Source organism: Tachypleus tridentatus, chromosome 13 (genome assembly GCF_004210375.1).
Source record: "Tachypleus tridentatus isolate NWPU-2018 chromosome 13, ASM421037v1, whole genome shotgun sequence".
Lineage (NCBI taxonomy): Eukaryota > Metazoa > Arthropoda > Merostomata > Xiphosura > Limulidae > Tachypleus > Tachypleus tridentatus.
The window spans coordinates 134,411,459-134,432,371 of NC_134837.1; the positions used below are offsets into that span (position 1 = coordinate 134,411,459).

Sequence of the window (20,913 nt, forward strand, 5' to 3'; positions counted from 1 at the left end):
CTTACACTACTAAATCAGGGACGGCTAGCGCAGATAGACCTTGTGTAGCCTTGCGCGAAATTTAAAACAAAATATTTTCTACAACTACGAAACAGCCCTTGTCTAACAAGATTCGAGTAAACACTTTTGCTCATGTAATTTTATTTTGTTGAGACAAAGATTAGATTGTTTTGTTTTTCATCTTATGTAAGTGTGATGTGTGCAGAGAGAAAAGGCGTGAGAGTAAATTATTGAGAAATAATAGTTTTAATACTGCTTCAATATGAGAAAGATAGCATTCCCTGTACTTAAAAGTGAGAGGACATGTTCCTCAAGTAAATTACGCCAATGTTTGTGAACATCTTTACGAACTATCCTTAAAAATTGGCAACTTGTTACAGCTACGCTGACATTTCGTTGCCTTAACCACATGATTAGTGTTTAACAAAACGTCATCTTTAGTATAAGCAAAATCTTAAGAACCGTCATATAGGTGCGAAATTTGTATTTTCGAATACTTGTTTTCGAACTCTTATTTGTAGTTAATTGTAATGTCATCAGTGTAAAATACGTTGCCCACCACAGCTACCACCAAAGCTATTTGAAATTTTATTTAGTGTGGGAAGTTTAAGGATCATGGAAACGTTGATAACGCTTGTATTTTTATGAAATGGAAATGCGGTAATATGGAATCTGGCATCGGGTTGCACCAATAACTTTACAGGACATAGAGTGAAAACCATGGAGGTGGTTTATTATGGTCAGATTCTTTCTTTCCATCTTATTGGGGTGGAAAAGTTTCCCTTTCAGTCACTCACTCCCAGATTTGGTGTTCCTGGTTGCCAAGGGTATTTTACATTTATATTTCAATTTTCTTCATTTTTCACCTTCATGTATATTAGTTTGTGCTGCCACCTGTCTTTACTATTTCGTATCGCTACTTGCTTTACTAGCTTTTTCTACTGTTATCTCTACTTGCTTAATTATTTATCTTCTTTTGCATTTCGAGATTGTTCATTGCCATCTGTCTCGATAATAGCTTGTGCTTTTAGCTGTTTCACCAACGTTCCTTGCATTTACGTTTGAAATATGAGCAGCTATCACGGATGTACCAAGAATAACTGCTCACGAACCCCTGACATTATTGTAATGCATCTTCCTTAGAACTCCACGGTGGGTTGGGTCAGTGGGTACTGAATGTTTCTCTCTTTATTATGGATTGTCCAATCCTTGAAAAACAACAACAGCTAATTAGTAAACGATCACGTAGTGGTGACTCTGTTATGAAATCATCACCATAATCAGAACCAATCCCACGATTTTTAATTCTCCGCACTTTATCAGACAAATCCCTGGGGCAAATGTCTCCATTTTTCATTCAGGACAGATTGGAGGAGTTTGCTGGCTCTTCCAAGTCCATCAAGAAGTTACATTCTGGAGACATCTTGGTGGAAACATCTACACCTTCCCATAGTGACAATGAACTTCTCTTAAGGTTGAAGACTGTGGGGGATATATACATTGAGGTTACTTCCCATGCTACGTTGAATGCCTCCCGAGGAGTAATCGTTGAGAGGATTTTAAAGAACATTTCCGGGTTGGAAATCCTCGATGGTTTCTCCAACCAAGACGTTTTAGTTGTTTGACGTAATTTTAGTCGTAGACGGAATTACGATGATAACATATTCCTTAATTTTGACTTTTACATCATCACGTCCACCTGTCTGTGTCAAGGTAGATTATTTGAACTTTATGCTGTCTCTATTAAGGTAGATTATTTGAATTGTATGCTGTCTCTGTCAAGGTAGATTATTTGAACTGTATGGTGTCTCTGTCAAGGTAGATTATTTGAACTGTATGGTGTCTCTGTCAAGGTAGATTATACATTCCTAACTCTCTCAGATGTTTCCAGTGTCAGCGGTTCGGACATATGAAAACATCTTGTCGTTGTTCTTTGAAGTGTGCTCATTGTAATGACAAAGACAATGACATCCACGAGTGTGAATCAGACCCTCAATTCGTCAACTGTGGTGGTTCACACCCCTCCTACTGCCGATCTTGCTATTAGCGGGTGGAGGAGAAGAAACTACAACGTTTACATACTCTCCATAATATTTCTTATACTGAAGCTCGGAAGGTATTGTGTTCAACTCTATCACAGACATAAGCTACTGCAGTACATTCCACTGCTACAGTGGGAGTGTAAGCATATTTTTAACGTGCCTTCAAAACAGTTATCCTACAACCATATGAAGAGTTGACAAGTTAACGTATACTCCTGTCTCTGTCCTTTCAGTGTCTGACTGGGTTCTCTTCCTTTGTCTCTGGCTCCTGGTGTCTACTCGGCTCCACCTTCTTCGGGCTCCAAAATGTAGAACGGTAACTCGTTCACTTCTTCAGTTGCTTGAATCTTCGGCTAGTGACAGAGACCTGCTCACTCGACCTAGGGCAGAATCCATAGAGGTTGATAGACCTCCTTCTAATAAAGAAAAATGGCGTAGTCGTAAACTAGAGGGTTCTCCACCAAGTTTTCCTTCACCTAAATAAAAATGATCACTTTGATACAGTGGAACAGTCAAGGTTTCCATTCTGATCGGAATAATATAAAAGCCTTGATTGATTCCTATCATCCTGTATGTTTTTCCTTACAGGAAACATTTCTGAAACCTGCCAATACACTACAACATTACAACCTTTGATAGTACTAAAATGTTAATTTAAATCGAGAGATTTATTTCTTGACTCCAGAATATTTTGCCTATTATATTTCACAGCTTACTTTTTCACTGTAGATTATTTGTTGGATTTAGTTATTATGTGTTTACAACACAGTATTGTATTGTCTTTTTACAAAACATTATTTGGCCCATTTTTTTAAGTACATGTTTACATATTTTATTATATAGATACTGAATTTTAAAGCTACGCTATTTCTTTGTTTACAGCACATTATTTCTTAAATTTTCTAATAAAGATTAATTTTAATATTTTACTACGTTTGTTTTCTATGATTTATTAAAAGAAAGGTTCTAATATTTCAGTCTCTTTTTTAAGAAAACTTCTTTCTGAAATTGTTGCAGAAATCAGTGAGTTTCTTCGTTACCATTAAAACTCATTGAAGTTGTTTCTAAAATTATCATGTTATTTGATTACCATAATAATTTATTGAAGCTGTTTCTCAAAACTATCGTGTTAGTTCATTACCTTTATAACTAAATGAAAGACTTTCTTAGTCTAACAAGTTATTTAAATATTAAACCTAACTAAACAAGACACAAAAATTATTAACACTGTTATTGTATTTTCATTAAATAGCATTTATTATCAAAGTTACCCACCTTTATCCCCAAGTACAATCAATTGTTACTAACGTTGTATATACTATAAGAGAGTGTTAAAATGTGATAGAATACAACAAACAAAACTTTTCTGCTAGTAGAGATTCAGCAAAGGTCAGTTAAAAACTAGAACAAAACCATCCCAACCCTTTTAAATCAGAAGTCCAAATTGACCATTTTTTACAAAACAACAACAACAACCATACCAGTGCACATGAAAACAACAACAAGAAAAAATACACAAAGCACGATGGAAAAGACGCAATAACGTGAACACAATGTTTTCTTGATAAGCTCACAGGTTTTTATATTTTTGGGCACTTGTGTCACTTAAGTTAACCGGTTTCCTTGACTACTGCACGAGGCTATGTACTTCGGGAGGCTTTTCACAAGCTGTAAGAAGACAGCAAAAAATTAAAATTAAGTAAACATTATTATATGAGATCATCATTAAAATATAACAAACAAACTTTTTAATTAACGTAGCATTGTTAATACGTGATGTGTACTCCACTCCAAAGCACAAAATCAGATAACAAAATCCATTTTATTATTACATACACAGTCATTGCGCGTAGCTCAAGAGTTGGCGGTGAGTGGTGATGACTAGCCACCTTCTCTCCAGTCTTACACTGTTAAATTAGGGACGGCTAGCGCAGATAGCCCTTGTGTAGCTTTGTGCGAATTTCAAAATAAACAAACAAGCGCTTCGCTCAATTATTAATTTACATAAGTAACGTCGTGAAGTGCTTCCATATACAAATTGCTTAACTAATTGATAAATATCAAAGAAATAAGAGAGAAGAAATCAATATAAATTTCTGATTGTATTATATATTATTATATTATATAGCTCACAATGGAGTAGCAGAATAAACAGAAAGAAAAATAGTAAAATAATTACGTATATTTTGACTAATAAGTAGGCATACTTGATATTTATTTTGTATAAAATGTCCATAATATTTTAATTATATAGAATATTGTTACGCATGTACAAAAAAATCGTATTTTTAACCACTCTCAGTTTTCAAAATAACATCATTTTCTGCACTAAGTTAACTCCCTTTGATAATGAGTCAGTTATTTTTCTAGGGTTAGTTTTAGGGAAGGGTATATCAAGGGGTGGGTGGATCAAGCGTTCTAGTGCTGTTAAACAAAATAAATAATTGTGTTTTAAAATATCTATTTATTCTTTTTAACTTCAAAAACGCCGATTTTATTTCAGGTTTTGACTATCTAAAGTTATTTCAAGCTCTCTCCCTAAATCTCATCTGGATTGGAGAGACATTTTTTGGTTCAAGTTACATAGCGTGACTACCTCACTCCTCAAATAAAAAAAGCAATGGGAGAATAATGTAGTACTTGTTTTGAATTTCGCCCAAAGTTACACGAGGGTTATCTGTGCTAGCCGTCCCTAATTTAGAGGGAAGACTGGTAGTCATCACCACCCACCGCCAACTCTTGGGTCAGTGTTTTACCAACGAATAATGGGATTTAGTATAACATTATAACCCCCAATAGCTGAAAGGATAAGCGTGTTTGGTGCGATCCTTTGATTACGAGTCGAGTGTCCTAACCACCTGGTCATGCCGAGTCCCGCATTGAGATTAGAATTTAAATATATTCAAAGAATAAATTATTATCTCAGATGTGGAAGACCTCTCCACTGGTGAATCTGCCCGCCACACCAGTAGAACCTGGGCATATGGTAATTGTGATAGTTTATAATACTAAAATTCAGTGTTCATTTCCCGTAGTGAGTACAGACTTTGTCATTTAACAAAATAAGTCAGATATAAATGGTAATATAGGCTTTTCTTTCTTTTTTTTAATGAGTGATAAAAATTTTTATTCTCGTTTTTTCAATTCTTAATAACCATATCAACAAAATCAACTGAGAGAGGTTTTTAATCCTCAAACATTACATTTTAACCTTTTGAGCTACTCTTTTACCAACAAACAGTGGAATTGATTGTAACATAATAACGTTCTCACGGCTGAAAGAGCGAGTATGTTTGAATTCGAACCCGTGACCCTCACATTGCGCGTCGAAGGCCTTAACCACTTGGCCATACCTGGTCCTCTTTATAAGTAAAAACGTAAGAAAGGTTTGTCCAATTAGCTGTACTCATTGTCAGGATGAAATATCTTTGTGTTTTGTTTCTTTTTCTCTGAGTTGTAGGCTTGAACCTGATCGGGATTTATTATTAATTGACCAATAAAAATATAAATTTACATTTGACAAATAAAAAGAATATATATATATTAATGACAGATGAAGTTTTAGCAATTCCTGCGTGGTACAACGGTAAACTTAAATGTTTACCGCGCTAAAAATCAGGAGTTCGATTCTCCTCAGTGAACAGACCAGATGACCCGATGTAGCTTTTATTATAAAACATACAAACAAGTGTAAATGTGTTATTGACACTATAGACAGTAAATAAGTTTGTTATTGACAGTACATGTCATGCCTTGTTATTATAAATAAAACGATTTGTTATTCTATTCAAACAAAACGTAATTAAACTATGGAAGCACCTGTTTTTAAAACTGAAGTAATAAGATCTCCATACTTACAACACACTTCGCATCTGTTTTCGTCACTGTTGTCTCCGCATCCATCTAGTCCACTGCATAAAATTGCAGTGGACCTACATTCCCATTGGAACACCGGAAACTATTGGACGGACAGGAAGTTCCTGTGGAACGTATTGTTTGTTTTTAATATTTTCGATTTCAAATGAGTACAGACAAAAAAGAGATGGAAGAGATATTTAACTCTTATAAAAATAAAATGTGAATGGATTATACGATTTTAATGAAAAGTAGAATAGATAGAAACACTAAGAATTATGCAGATAACAACAGAATAATATTCATGGAGAGATTAACTCTGAATATTCCGAATAATCCAATAATTATTATCAGTTCATTATCGGTCCAAATGCATTACACCTCACAATTTGACAACCGGAAACGCAATGTGTCGCCATGAGTCGTAGCTGGATTTTAATGAGAGAAACAAAATATTTTATGTGTTTTTTTTACAGTAATGTTTTCTAATATCTAGTAAATAACACGTGAAATGGATTCTTCCTGTTCACAACCGAGCACATGTGTCATCTATCACTACATTACCATTTAAATAAACTCCGGAAGAGAAGTTTGCGCAAATTCAGCTCTGTCTACAGAATTGAATGGAAAGAATGAGATCGCATGACGTCAGTGAAGTAACAGAAGAGTGGTGGAACATAAAGATTGGATTATTTTGGTTATAACATACGAGGTTAGTAATCCATTAGTAAGTCTTACTATTATAAATCTGTCAATAGAAAAATGATAACCCTCACCTCCCGAAAAAGATATTTAAATGTTGTTCTTTTCCTAAACTGTATTTAATACACAAAATTGGTTTATTTATTGACTTTTTAATGTGTAATATTCGTGAGAATGGCAAAAGGATACTTAGCCTAAAATCGTGATTTTGTTTTGTGTTACGTTTTATTTCCAAAACTGACCAATAAAGACATCTAATACAAGTCTTACGAACATCTAACTTTCCTCATTATTGTGATATTTAGTTCTGGAACTAAGTCGAAATTGAAATACACTGCTGGCTAAAATCTTAAGGCCAATGAACATAAAAAAATATATGCATTTTGCGTTGTTAGACTCAACCACTTATTTGAGTAGAGCTTCGAAAGATGAAAATAAGAAAAGGGAAAATAAAAAAAAAACAAACTTTTTTTAAGCATTTAATAGGGAAAATGTGAACACTATGAAATTAGCCTAAATACTAGCTGGTCAAAAGTTTAAGACCATACCAAAAAGAAGCCCTAAACAGGGTAGAAAATGCCCAACAAAATGTCTCAGTAGTGAGTTGCACAGCCGTCATTGCGAATAACTGCAAACATTCGCTTTGGCATGGTCAATATAAGCGTTTGCAGAAGGCTGGCTGGAATGTCATTCCAAGTGGTGAAAATGACTTCACGAAGATCATGCGCTGTTTGGAATTTACGTCCATTTCAATAGACTTCCCTTGGCATCTACCCCCAAACATTTTCAATGAGGTTCAGTTCGGACGAACACGTGGATTACAGCGTTGTCGTGCTGAAAGATTCACTCATTTCCACACAAGAGAGGGCCTTCAGCTAATAGGGATGCTCTCTCCAACATGCCAATGTAGCCAGCTGCTGTTTGACGCCCCTGTATAACCTGAAGCTCCATTGTTCCATGGAAGGAGAAAGCACCCCAGATCATGATGGAACTTCCTCCACTGTGTCGTGTAGAAAATGTCTCTGGTGGGATATTCTTATCGTGTCAGTAACGTTGGAAGCCATTTGGATCATCCAGGTTACATTTTTTTCTTATCAGAGAACAAAACTTTCGTCCACTTTTCTACGTCCCATGTTTGGTGCTTCTCAGTAAAGTTTAACCGAGCTGTTTTGTGGTGTGGTCTTTGAAGACGTTTACGGTTTTTAAAGCTTTTCTCTCGTAGATGCCGTCTTATTGTTTTTAAGCTGCATTCTGCGTCCGTAAGGGCCTTAATCTGGTTCGACGATCGGCTGGTGTCTTGCCGGATAACCCGTCGAATCCTCCTGCTAAACGCCGGCGAAATGTTCTTGAGCCGACCACTTGAAATTCTTGTTTCGTATCCCTCAGGGTCTTTTAAGAAATTTGCAACAGCAGCTTTACTACGCCCAATCTCACCAGCGATGGCACGTTGAGAGAGACCTTGCTTTTGCAGCTCGACAATTCTGCCACGTTCAAACTCTGTCAACCTTTTAGCCTTTACCATTGTGTCTACCCAATGTAACACAGGAGATGTTAGTGGGAGATGTTGACAACGCTAATGCTTGGACACAAATGACTAAATTTCGTTATGTGTTTACTGATTGACGCTTCGTTTTAGTGTGGTCTTAAACTTTTGACCAGCTAGTATTTAGGCTAATTTCATAGTGTTCACTTTTTCCCTATTAAATATTAAAAAAGTTTTTTATTTTTATTTTCCCTTTTCTCATTGTCATCTTTCGAAGCTCTACTCAAATGGTTGAGTCTAACAACGCAAAATGCATATTTTTTTCTTTATGTTCATTGGCATTAAGATTTTGGCCAGCAGTGTATGTTAACGTCACATTATATGAAATGTAAATTGAAACATGAATCAAACAATTGGTGCTTATGTCTTCGAAAGTATAGAATATTCTTTTTTTTAATGTGACATTTATTACAATTATTGATTGGATTTTTTACGTATATATGTAGTTTTAATATTATTTTTATTTATTATAAATAGAGTTTGTTTTGCATTGTTAATATAGTACGTGGATTTGGAACTAACCTAAATCTCGTAAACTGGCTGAATCTCGTAGGATCTTACTGGTTTACAGCTGAAAATATCGTCAATTGTTAAGGTATCCAATTAACGAAACAATGCATTTTTAGCTTTATAAGTAAGAACTTAAGAAAAGTATATTTAATTTGCTAATCTCAATAACCGGTTGAAGGTTTGTTGTTCTCTAAATTAGTAGCCTGTTATGACATGAAGTTACTGTTAAACAGTCTTTTCGTCCACTTAAAATAGGATAAAAAACGATCTAACAATATACAAGGTTTGTTTTCTTCGAGTATTTCGGTAGTACCTCCGTCAAGGTAGATAGATCACATGTTGTGTTCAACCTTTTTTTTTATATGTCACCTAATTTATTACTCAGAATAAATATGTATTATGGGTTTAACCTCAGGATAGAAGGAATTGACTTGTTCCACATTTACATCATGTCTCGTAGAAACATCACACAGGTTATAGAAATAATACAAACAAAGACATGAGCAGTTACCATTGTCACATAGGTCCGGGGTTTCATCACTCTTGTCCAAACAGTCTGTGACGGCATTGCAAAAGGAATGCTGTGGCAAACATTGACCGCTGCTACACTGGAAGGAATTCTTGTCACACGAAACACCTAATCGGAAGAAACGTGAATATTTCATTTGTACTTGATAATATTGTCCCTTTTCAATATTTTGCTATCTCTGTGTAATTGATGTGCTTGAAAAATTAACACTTCTTGGTTGCTAAATTAATAGATGACTAGGCAAATTTTGGACTTTTCTAAAGAAGAAATAAATTCTAAAAATGATACATATTTGTGTAACACTAGACGGCGCAACTCGATTTATGAGTAGGTAAGCATAAAACGCGTTATTGCTTACACATTTAAGGATCTTTATTCTTAACAACTCAAATACTGTTCGTGTGTGAGACATATGTTTGTTGTTAAGTACAAAGTTACATAAATGACTGTGTTCTCTGCCCATCGAGGTATCGAAACTCGAATTTTAGTGTTCCAAGCCCTGAGACTACTATCAAGGATTTGTAATTATTTAGAAAGAAAATTAACCAACGTGAAGTCAATCTGATAGTCTGATCTTAAACATACTGGTATAATAACTCTTTCGCCATCTAGCGATAGAGATTGCTGCACGGTTTAACTTTTAGTTCCAGTAATATTATTAGTTGTGTCTTGAAAATATCTTTTTTTACTATTTACTTTTTTACAAATTATAAGGATTACTTAAAACTGATAGCTTAGTATATAGAGTTACGACTGATCAAGATGACTGAACCTCGTGAGATGAAACGTTATGGGTTTACGGCCGAGAACACCGTTAACAGCGAGTGCACTTAATTAATTATTTAATGACGACCCCGCGGGTCAGACGATAAATTTATTTCTAAAATCAGAGGTTGTTATTATTCCTAATATATTGTAATGTGTTATTCTATCTAACCAATAGAAGCAGAACCTCTATTTACAGAATTTATGTATATATGACTCAAAACTTAAAGTTTGCTCGTACTCACTGTCAGTTATTATTAAGAACATGATCATAACAATATTAATGTGTGTCAGGTACAGACTCGTGATAAGTGCGTTCGTATCCCGTGGTTCTTGCCATAGAAATTTCGCTCCCTACTTTGGAATCGTAGGTAATGATCAAATATCAAATCTCACTATTTGATCTCACAAGAATAGCTCAAGAAAGTGGCAGCTAGTGCTATTGTGTAGCACTAACTATAACAATTGCAAACTAGCAACAGTTATGAGTGGATACATCCATTGCTTAGGTAACTTTACAAGAAAAATTTAAAGTAAACAGACTTGAATTACAAACTCATATATTTAATATACACACCACAAGCATAATTTAATATATTTGAATAATATAAATATATTGAACAAATTCCAACCTCTATAACACTGGGCTTCGTCACTTCCATCAGGACACTCCCACTTCCCATTACACACAGCTCTTCTGGAAATGCATTTTCCATCCTTACACTGGAAAGATTCTTTTGGGCAATCTGTGGAAAAATGGATTTTAAAATACAAGTAAAGTCTAACTATGAATAGGAGAAATACTGATGAGAAATTGTAAAATTAGAGCTAAATCAAAGGTATCAGAAGGATCAACTTAACAGAATATTAAGGTATTTCTCTAAATTGACATTTAACTAATTAACGCTGAAAAAGTACTCTTAGTGTATTAAATCCAATTCATATTGTACGAATCTTTGTTAGTTTCCAGTTTGATAATTATATGGTTATACCCAACACTGAAGGGCAAATTCCAGGGAATTAAAGTTAAATATAGACACTTAGAGGTATTATGTAATGGTAACCTTTCACTAGATACTTGAACTGAAACCTTGATACATTGATGTGCTGTGTATTTAAATTCATTTGGTATTAGTGAATGAGAATGGACCATCTACATTCAAACAAGGGAGTTCCACTTTACAGTCGGTTCAGCATGGCTAGATGGTTAGATCCCTGGACTCGCAGTCTGAAGGTCGCGCGTTCGAATTTCCGTCAACAAACATGCTCCAACTTTCAGCCTTCGGAACGTTATAAGGTTACGATCAATTACACTATTCGTTGGTAAAAGAGTAGCTCAAAAGTTAGCGGTGGGTGGTGATGACTAGTTACTTTCCCTCTAGTTTTACACTGCCATTAGGGACGATAATGCAGATAGCTGTCTTGTCGGATTTCACGAAATTTTAAACAAATAAATCACATACAGTACTGTACAAAAGTGATAGGACAAAGCCAAATATTATATTTTAGGCTACTTTCAAAGAACAACAGAAGTTAAAGCACAGATGAAACATCAACATGTTATTGATCTTCATGTTTAGTAATATAGAACTCAGTGGAAGTGTTTGAGGTCAGCAAACAATTAATATTTTGTGTGTCCACCTTTTTCTTTAATAACTGCAGTTAACCTTTCAAGCATTGTTGCAGCATATTTAATCAAAGTTTCCTTTGGAACGTTACTCCAAATGTTCCTAATATAGTCTCATAAAATTTCTTTGGAAGTAACTTTTGGTTTCTCAAGTTTTTGACCTGTCAAATCCCAGATCTGCTCAAATGAATTAAGGGAGGGACTCTGTGGGAGCACTGCATTAGTTGAATATGCCCAGCAGCTTCTTTCTTAGCTGAGTAATTTCTGCATAGGTTGGATGAGTGTTTGGGACCATTATCTTGTTGGTATGTAGAATCGTTTATCAATAATACCCAAAACATTTGTTATATTATGACGGATGAGTATCTGATGGTACTTGTGCTGGTCTATTATTCCATCTATTTTGCAAATATATCCTGTAACTTCAGCAGAAAAATACCCTCAAACCATCACACTGCCGTCCCCATGCATTGAGGTAAGAATTTTTCACCTTTTTTCTGTAGGATATACAACCTACGCTTTGAACTATATATTTCAAACTTGAACTCACCTGTACATAAAACCCTTTTTCAACCATCAACAGTCCACTTTTGTACTTTTCTTTGAGCAAATTTCAGTCACTTTATAATATTTGTAGATTGAATAAAAGTTTTTTAACTGCTTTTGGACACTTTTCTCTCATTTGGTACATGGCTATTTACCATATACTTGAGATCAGTGTCAGTCTTTCTTCTGTCCCGAAGACTACACAAACAAAGATAATTAATATCAGTATTGTTGGGTTTAGTTGTCCTGCCTCTTCTTTTCCTATTTTTAACTTTATCTGTTATGGTCTCACGATCTTGGGTGCACTTAAAAATGTTTGAGGAACATTTCAAGTCTGCAGTAATTTGTTGAAGAGTTCAACCAACATCACATAGAGATTGTATGCGAACCCTCTGCTCCACTGACAATTCTCTATGTTTTTTGAGCCCTGGCATGGCAACAAAACTCAAAATATAGTGCTAAACAACATTTTTCGTTTGTTTAGTTTGGTTTGTTTTGAATTTCGCGCAAAGCTACACGAGGACTATCTGCGCTAGCCGTCCCTAATTTAGCAGTGTAATACTAGATGGAAGGCAGCTAGTCATCAACACCCACCGCCAACTCTTGGGCTACTATTTTACCAATGAATAGTGGGATTGACAGTCATATTATAATGCCCCCACGACTGAAAGGGCAAGAATGTTTGGTGAGACGGGGATTCGAACCCGCGACCCTCATATTAGAGTCAAGTGCCTTTACCAACTGGTCATGCCAGGCCTAACACTATTTTTATCAAGTTTTATGTGCGAAGTGCTATTAAATTGATTTTTTCTAGCATATACCTGTGCCATATGTTAGCTTCTTTAAGATACTGCATGGAAAACTTTGACGGTTATTTCAGACTTTGCATTTTTATTAGTATGTTCATTCAAGTAAAACCCTTATGACGTGTTCTTGGTACAAGTATATGGGAATTCTAAGGAATAAGTATTTTCACCCTGGTTCATACAGTTGCCAACAGGGTTCTGTGAAGCATTACCGTGGTTTTGGAATTTATATTCTGCAATGGCATGAAAAAATTAAGCTAATAAAATGGGAAGAATGACAAAACATTCTCTTCTCTTGACATTTTAGGGCGAGAATGACATTCCAATATTATTAATGCACATAAGAGGAAAATCAGGATAGTCCACTGGTACTGTTGCTATCAAAACAGTAACAAGAGTGGTCAACCCTTTATTCATACTGTCCGGATATGAATGGAGGACTTCCACATGTACTAATACTATCCAGGTTGGAATGTAGGAATTCCACCAGTATTCTCCAGATTCGAATAAGAGAGGGCCATGCGTAATGATGGTGTCCAGAAAGAAATTAGGGTGGTCCGTTCGTATAGATAATGTCTAAATAGAAACGGGGCGTCAGTAATGAAGACACAACTACTTTATTGCCCAAAATTCTAGAAAAAGAGAATGTTCCATTTGTACTGAGTTACCAGATATTTCCTTGTAGGACTTACTGTGTGGAGTACATTCGTCTTCATCACTCCCATCAGCACAGTTCTTTTGGCCATCGCAGACAAAATACCATGAAATACATGCACCGCTCCTACACTGAAATGTGTCATTATGACAACCTGTAAGAAAAACATACGGATAGAAACAGTTATGAATTTGTTATTTCTAAGATTGCTGGTCGGACCAGTTTTAAAAGACGGTTAACTCAGCACAAAGTAAATATAACAATTAGAGAAAGACAATTTGAATATTCGTTTGTTTAAGGCATTACGATACTTGTATTTGAGTCTCTATTTAAAAGTAGTTTTGAGCTTTCAGGGCTGTTGTAAATGAATATTTTAAGAGGATTTTGTTTGAGCCTTCAGAACTGTTGTGTACGAGTTTTCGTTTCAAGGAAACTTTTGTATAATTCTATTCAAGATAGATAGTTTTACGTAAGTTTCATTTTAAAAAGATTGGATTTTGTTCGTGTATCCAATAAGTGTGTTACAAGTGTACAAATATATGAATAGAGACTTACACTGTGTTGGGTATCCCTTAGTTTTCAATTCATACACTCACATTACAAACATGATTTTCATTATATGATAAAGAAAATGAAGATTAACGTATTTTATTTCCTCAAACACGGAAGTTAAATACCAGTTCCAAAAGATACACTAGAAGGAAACACTGAGTACAGGAAATAATTTATGTAGATCGGATTTTACATACCAAATGACAAATAGCTGACAATATGTCATCAATGTATAACCATACTTCAGTGTAAGTCCTGAAGGACTCAGTACAAGTCACAATCACATGGATACGTTAGTTAGTTTGTTTTTGAAATTTCGCGCAAAGCTACACGAGCGCTATCCGCGCTATCCGTCCCTAATTTAGCTGTGTAAGACTAGAGGGAAGGCAACTGGTCATCACCATCCACAGTCAACTCTTGGGGTATTCTTTTACTAACAAATAGTGGAATTGACCATCACATTATAATGCACCAACGGCTTAAAGGGCAAGAATGTTTGGTGAGACGGAGATTCGAACCCGCGACCATTATATTACGAGTCGAGCGCCTTAACCACCTGGCCATGCCGGACTCGGATACGTTAATATCTGCTTTATTAAAGTAGTCCTAAAGTTGTAACTATAACTCCCAAAAGACATGGTGTTAAAAGAAACTATATTACTTTCTACTTAGAGCACTAGTTGTTATCGCCAGACTTCCTAGTCAGTCACCAGCATATACAGGGATCGAACCTTGTATGTTAACGTCATAATCCTTTAACGTATCACTAAATCACAGATTTACTATTCTTGGGTTAGCTACAGAGATCGAAACGCAGTTTTCTTGTTCATGTTATTATTATTGGATTAGCTACGATAGAATATCAACTTATACTGATTTGTTCAACTGCAGTGAATACATCGCACTCATGGTTGTTTGTTATCATTTATCTTCATACATCCCCCAGCGATTATGAGCCAAAACGTCACTAAATAATTGCAGCGCACCCAAGGTAAACTTGAACAAACAAACACTGCACTCTCTGTAATTTTCATCAGAGAGTACCATATTCGAAAAAATTGTAAACCTTAAAACATCCATTGATATTTCTAAGTAGGTCTTGAATCACGTTTATGGAGTGAAAACCTGAAGGTGTAACTTTATCTTATTAGAAAAATAAATAAAAACATTAATATGTATAATTCATATTCGCAGAAATTTTTAATTTTAAACAAAATAAAAACAAGTGTTAAACTGTGATTCGAAGTACGTCGCATTTGTAAGGGGTTGTCCTTTCCAGAACTATGGAAACTTTCAGTAAAAATGCAATCTATAATATATATATGTAACCATTAAATACCTCGTCCAATATATAATACTGAATAATTATCTAGGCACAAGCTCTAACATTATTTAAACACCTAAATTATTTTATTTTACTGTATTGGTAGTCGAAAACAATTTAAAATAACCACATTAATCACCGTTATAAGTGGACTAACAATATTTCTTTGATTTCCAGCCCAATGATATGCTAAAGAGCCTTCAATAGGCGAAACTACAGTTCACAGTAGAGAGTATGGATCAATCTAAGAAAATGTTAGACCATAGCCATCACAGAGTGTTCTTTCTGTTTTACCTTTGGTGAAATTAGAAAAACATCTGTAACACCTGTGTGTAACCAATAATAATATTTGTATAGGTTTGTCCTATTCAAAACGATGAAAACTTACCAGTAGATAAAGTGCTACATTTGGAAGTTGGAAAAATACACTGGCAGATCCCTTTTTCACACATACTGAATGGGTCCCTTGTTTGACACTGAACTGTAGACGTACATTGTTTCCCCAAGGACACCACAGTAATGGGGTTTGGATGATTATCCGTCTCTTCTAATGTCATTGTTTCTGATTTCACAATTAAATAAAAACATTAATTTTGCTTTTTAATACAAAGGTTTAAATACTTTTTTGTCCCCGCAAAATCCTACTTTTAAAAACGTTTTCGCTAATAACACTACACAACAATTTTTTTGAAACGTTTTGCTTCCTGAAAAGGTTTTATCTGATTGTGACACGTACCTGGTGGGTATGTACAAATATAGTTTTGGTTTTGCTTCATCACGTAGGAGCTCTGAGAAATAGACAGTTAACTGTTTACCGGAAATCACGTATTTAACTGCGTATTTATGTTTCTAATACGCTATTAAGTTCAACATAATTAAAAGTGTTTTGCTCCTGATTTTCATTTGTATTCAATGTCCGGTGCATCACGTTGCAGCATCCAACAGTAGTCAGCAAGCATTGACGGATTCCAGTTGCCCTGATATAGTTTACCTATTGTAGCAAAACTGAGGATTTCGATGAAACGATACGTGATGTGCAAATTTGGGTGTGATTTTCGTGATCAGCAGCCGAAAATCTATAAGGAACACCCAACAGTGTTCAAGAAGCAAAACCTTTGTTGTGCAGTGTAATAGAAACACGGCATTAGTTCTTAGAATTACAATAAAAACCTAACAAAAAAGAATTTTCGTAGCCAGTATTTTCATAAAATCTTCAGATGCACAAGTTTTCTTCTTCTTTTTAAATCATGTCTTGTTCCTTTTTCTTTTTTTTTTTAATAAAAGGCTTCAAAAGAGATTTGATCAAATAACACTATGTAACAAATTTTTTACGTTTTCTTGTTTCTGGGCAGAAAGTGTTATTTTCCAATTGCTTACGCCTAAAGTAAATGGAGACGAGACCTATTTTTCTTTTCAAACTTTGCTTTTTTGACCTGGGAGCGTGTAACGAAAACATGATGGTAGACTATATTTGGGGGCTGATACGTGAAAGTCGCAAATCTCGATAAACTACTCACTTCTAAATATTTTTGTATAACTTTAATACAAATACATGTACATCTTGATTCATACGTTGCTTTATTCAGGCCTTACGTAAATGAAAATGTGCAAATTTGCCTGTTTTTACGTAGAAAATAGGTTAATTTCTAAATTTCATTATCCAGGTCACAAAAGCAAAGGGCCCGGCATGGCCAAGCGTGTTAAGGCGTGCGACTCGTAATCTGAAGGTCGCGGGTTCGCATCCCCGTCGCGCCAAACATGCTCGCCCTCCCAGCCGTGGGGGCATTATAATGTGACGATCAATCCCACTATTCGTTGGTAAAAGAATAGCCCAAGAGTTGGCGGTGGGTGGTGATGACTAGCTGCCTTCCCTCTAGTCTTACACTGCTAAATTAGGGACGGCTAGCACAGATAGCCCTCGAGTAGCTTTGCGCGAAATTCAAAAACAAACAAACAAAAGCAAAGTTTGAAGGGAATAATGGCCATTTTCTGTACTTTTACAACATAAGCAATTGAAAAATAACACATACTATCCAGGAACAAAATATGTGTTACAGAGTGTTATCAGGTTTCAGTAGAACATGTTTTAACTTTAAATCGAGATTATTTAGTTGAAGTATGTAAAATCTCACTCTCACCAGTATGTTTCTCATCGAGTCGACAACGAAGCCTATTTTTTGACGGTGTGAATCCCGGACGACAAGTACAAACTGAAAATTTTCCAAGTTTACGACAAAGACTATCAGGTGTCGCCTCTTCGCAATCTCTGGAGCTTTTACATTTATTACCTAAATCTGTAGTTAAAAACAAACATGGATTAAAAGGTTACATTTATAGAAAAAAATGTTTTCAATGAATTATGAATACATTTTATACTGAAATAATAATCTGGTTCTAACCATTTAAATGAGTTTTATAACTTTTATTTTTCTTACGTTTCTAACTTGCCAATATGACTTTGTGACACAAATAAACAGATAAAGCGATACATACGCGGCAAACATCGATTGTCCTCTGTATAAAGGAATCCAAGTGGACAACGGCATTTCCCATAAATTCGAGGGATTATCCAATCACAGTAGGTGTATTTGTCCGCTATACGGCACTGCTCAGGATTGAGGCAGTATTCATCCACTTTAGCAGCTGAAAATATAAAATATTTGTGAAAATAAAAGACAAAAATACAAAAAGTATATTGTAATTATATCCAATTTTTGTCTGTCCTGAAAATACGTGCTCACATTACTACCCAACTGTTAACAAAAGGCGGATGTAAATATATTCAGTGAACATTTTGTACAACAACATATTAAAAGCTTATCAAGGTTTCTAAAAATGTCTAACGTTAGGTCGTAGAACAACATTATAAGTTTATTTATTGAGAGTATTAGGTGAGGTTACTAAACTAAAGCAAAAAAACGTACACAAATTATATTACTAATTAATCTTTTTATGCGCACGTGTGTGTTTTTCAAAGCCACATCAGGGCTATCTGCTGAGTCCACCGAGGGGACTCGAAATCTTTTTATCGAATGCAGACCGTACTTAGACTGTTAAGTCTAAGACTATGGACTTATAGATTTTGGTATCTCTAATTAAATTATTTCGTATTATTGTAGAAATACTGTACTTAAAAAAGGACTTTTGCATTAAAGATACTAAGTTGACCGCAAATGTTTTGCAGGCCTCTACTAGTATTAATTAATTTCATTTTAACACACCCTTTCAGAAAGGGGTCCAGATATCTTCATACTAATGCTAATAATTTCAGTTAAATACCAGGTGGGTTAAGGTGTTCGATTCGTTATCTGAGGGTCGCGGGTTCGAATTCCCGTCGCATCAAACATGCTCGCCTTTTCAGCCGTGGGGGCATTATAATGTGCGGTCAATCCCGCTATTCGTTAGTAAAAGAGTAGCCAAAGAGTTGCCAGTGGGTGGTGATAACTAGCTGCCTTCCCTCTAGTCTTACACTGCTAAATTACGGACGGCTAGCACAGCCCTCGTGTAGCTATGCACGAAATTCAAAAAATAAAACAGCTAAATATATTTTAAAACAATTTATATTAAATTTTAAATATTTTTAGTATAGAGCACAAGTGTATTTAAGATGGCTAAATTTATCTCTGTCTGTCCTTGAATACTGGATTAAATCTCACGCACATGTATACGTAACATAAAAATATGTACATATTTACTGATTTTCTTGTTAGTTCAGTTAAGATCCACCCCTTATTCCATACTTTCGAGTTCGAGTGTATTTGCACAATGTGAAAAGCTAACTTTAGATTTAGTAATTAGCTTTCAATTTGTTGATAATCGGAACATTTTAGTAGGTCCAGATAACTCTAGATATGCCGTAATTTACTCTGTAAGCTTTCAACCAATTTATGTGGCGTAGTTTAAAACAACGAAATTAACATTAAGAGTGCAGAAAAATAATATGTAAACCACATTCTGTCACGCAGTGTTGACAAGGTCTTTTGCTTTATGCCAGGAGTCTTTAGGTCAGATCTGAGACATTATTCAGTAATTAATTAGTAAACTGCTTGAATATAACCGTAAAGGTGTAAACGGGATTAAGCTGACTAAGTGTTATGTTTTAGTCCAACATCACATGACTGATGGTTAGGGCACTCGACTTACAATATGTGAGGAGCGGGATCGAATCCCATCACTACTTTAGTAAGGGTAGCCCAAGATTTGACGGTGGGCGGTATTGACTAGCTAACATATATAGGTTTCGAGTAACTTTACAAAAAATAAATAAAACAAACTTTTTTGTTTTTTAATATGGGTGAGGCTTACGAGAGAAATGAATCTTGTTCTGAGTAATGTATCATTCTAGTATTTACCATTTGATACTCACGTGGTAAACACTTGTCTCTTCGAAGTGGCAGGAAGCCGTGTTGACATTGGCACAAACCTTCAACACATTCACTGTCCTTCACTTTCAACTGACACTGTTCATCGATTGCACACCCAAATCCCAGCAATGAGGCTATGAAAGTGTAATAATAAAAGAACACAATTAACGCTTAGATTTTCCATTAGTTTAGTTTGTACAAAGAAATAGACGTAGGAACTGGAGGGCTGGGACTAAATAGTCAGTGCAGTAGCACGATTGAAGCTTTTCCCTACATTCACAGGTTCCCTCATTTGTGCAATAGTCGTGACGAAACGATTGAGAAAAAATTTTCATAACAAACATTAAGTCAATATATTAGAGGAATATAGAGGCTTACAATTCATTTGTTTCGTTTTCTACAACTGCACGTGCCACCTTGTCATTCCAAATCAACTGTGTGAAATGTTGAATTCAATCCCAATAAAAAAAACAAATAAGTAGTTATTTGATAGATTGTTTAGGCAGAGAGAGTATTCATGAAGGAGATTTGTAGAATGGACGGAAACTGCCTGTCTTCCGGACCTGAAGTCTAAAGGCGGAAAACTTGCGAAACGTCGTCCTCTATACTTGTGTCTCCACAACAGGCACTTGCCGTCTATTATACAAAGTTTTAAACAAGTAGTTGTTTGTGATGTTTTAAACTGATCTAAAAAGTTCGACTATATTAAAAGTTGTTTCTCGAATCGTCTTGTTTTACCTGCACTGTCTTACATTCATTGTCTATGAATTTTTTCCATGAAATGCTATCATAGGTTTAGAGCTAGCAGGACCAAACTTGGCCCATGGGGAGACCTTATCAATATACCATAGCCAGACTACCATTATTTATTTGGAGTATCAAAGGGAATTCAAAAGTGACCGGATGATCCAGGGATGATGGTGGCAGGGGAGCAGGTTTTAAGAGTTGTTTCACTCGAATTTGACATTGGACTTTGTGTTCCCAAGATCTTACGAGCACCATTTTTGAAACAATGCTCATCTCTCCTTCTTTCCAATTTCAAGCTAGCAGGATCAACTTGGCTCTCGTGCTCAGGTACTTCTGTTGAATATCG

General features: G+C 35.4%; 1 protein-coding gene across 1 annotated transcript in view; it reads right to left on the reverse strand.

Annotated features, from left to right (window-relative positions):
- Positions 1-3,285: 3,285 nt before the first annotated feature.
- Positions 3,286-20,913, reverse strand: part of LOC143239104 (uncharacterized) — a 49,946-nt gene continuing 32,318 nt past the window's right edge. The window contains exons 5-13 of the mRNA XM_076479931.1: positions 19,823-19,954; positions 17,950-18,099; positions 17,595-17,750; positions 15,845-16,018; positions 13,618-13,734; positions 10,579-10,692; positions 9,164-9,289; positions 5,901-6,022; positions 3,286-3,710 (exon numbers count right to left, since the gene is read on the reverse strand). Of these exons, the coding sequence (XP_076336046.1) occupies positions 5,946-6,022; positions 9,164-9,289; positions 10,579-10,692; positions 13,618-13,734; positions 15,845-16,018; positions 17,595-17,750; positions 17,950-18,099; positions 19,823-19,954 (1,046 nt within the window). The 3' untranslated portion in view covers positions 3,286-3,710; positions 5,901-5,945. The remainder of the gene's footprint in view (positions 3,711-5,900; positions 6,023-9,163; positions 9,290-10,578; positions 10,693-13,617; positions 13,735-15,844; positions 16,019-17,594; positions 17,751-17,949; positions 18,100-19,822; positions 19,955-20,913) is intronic.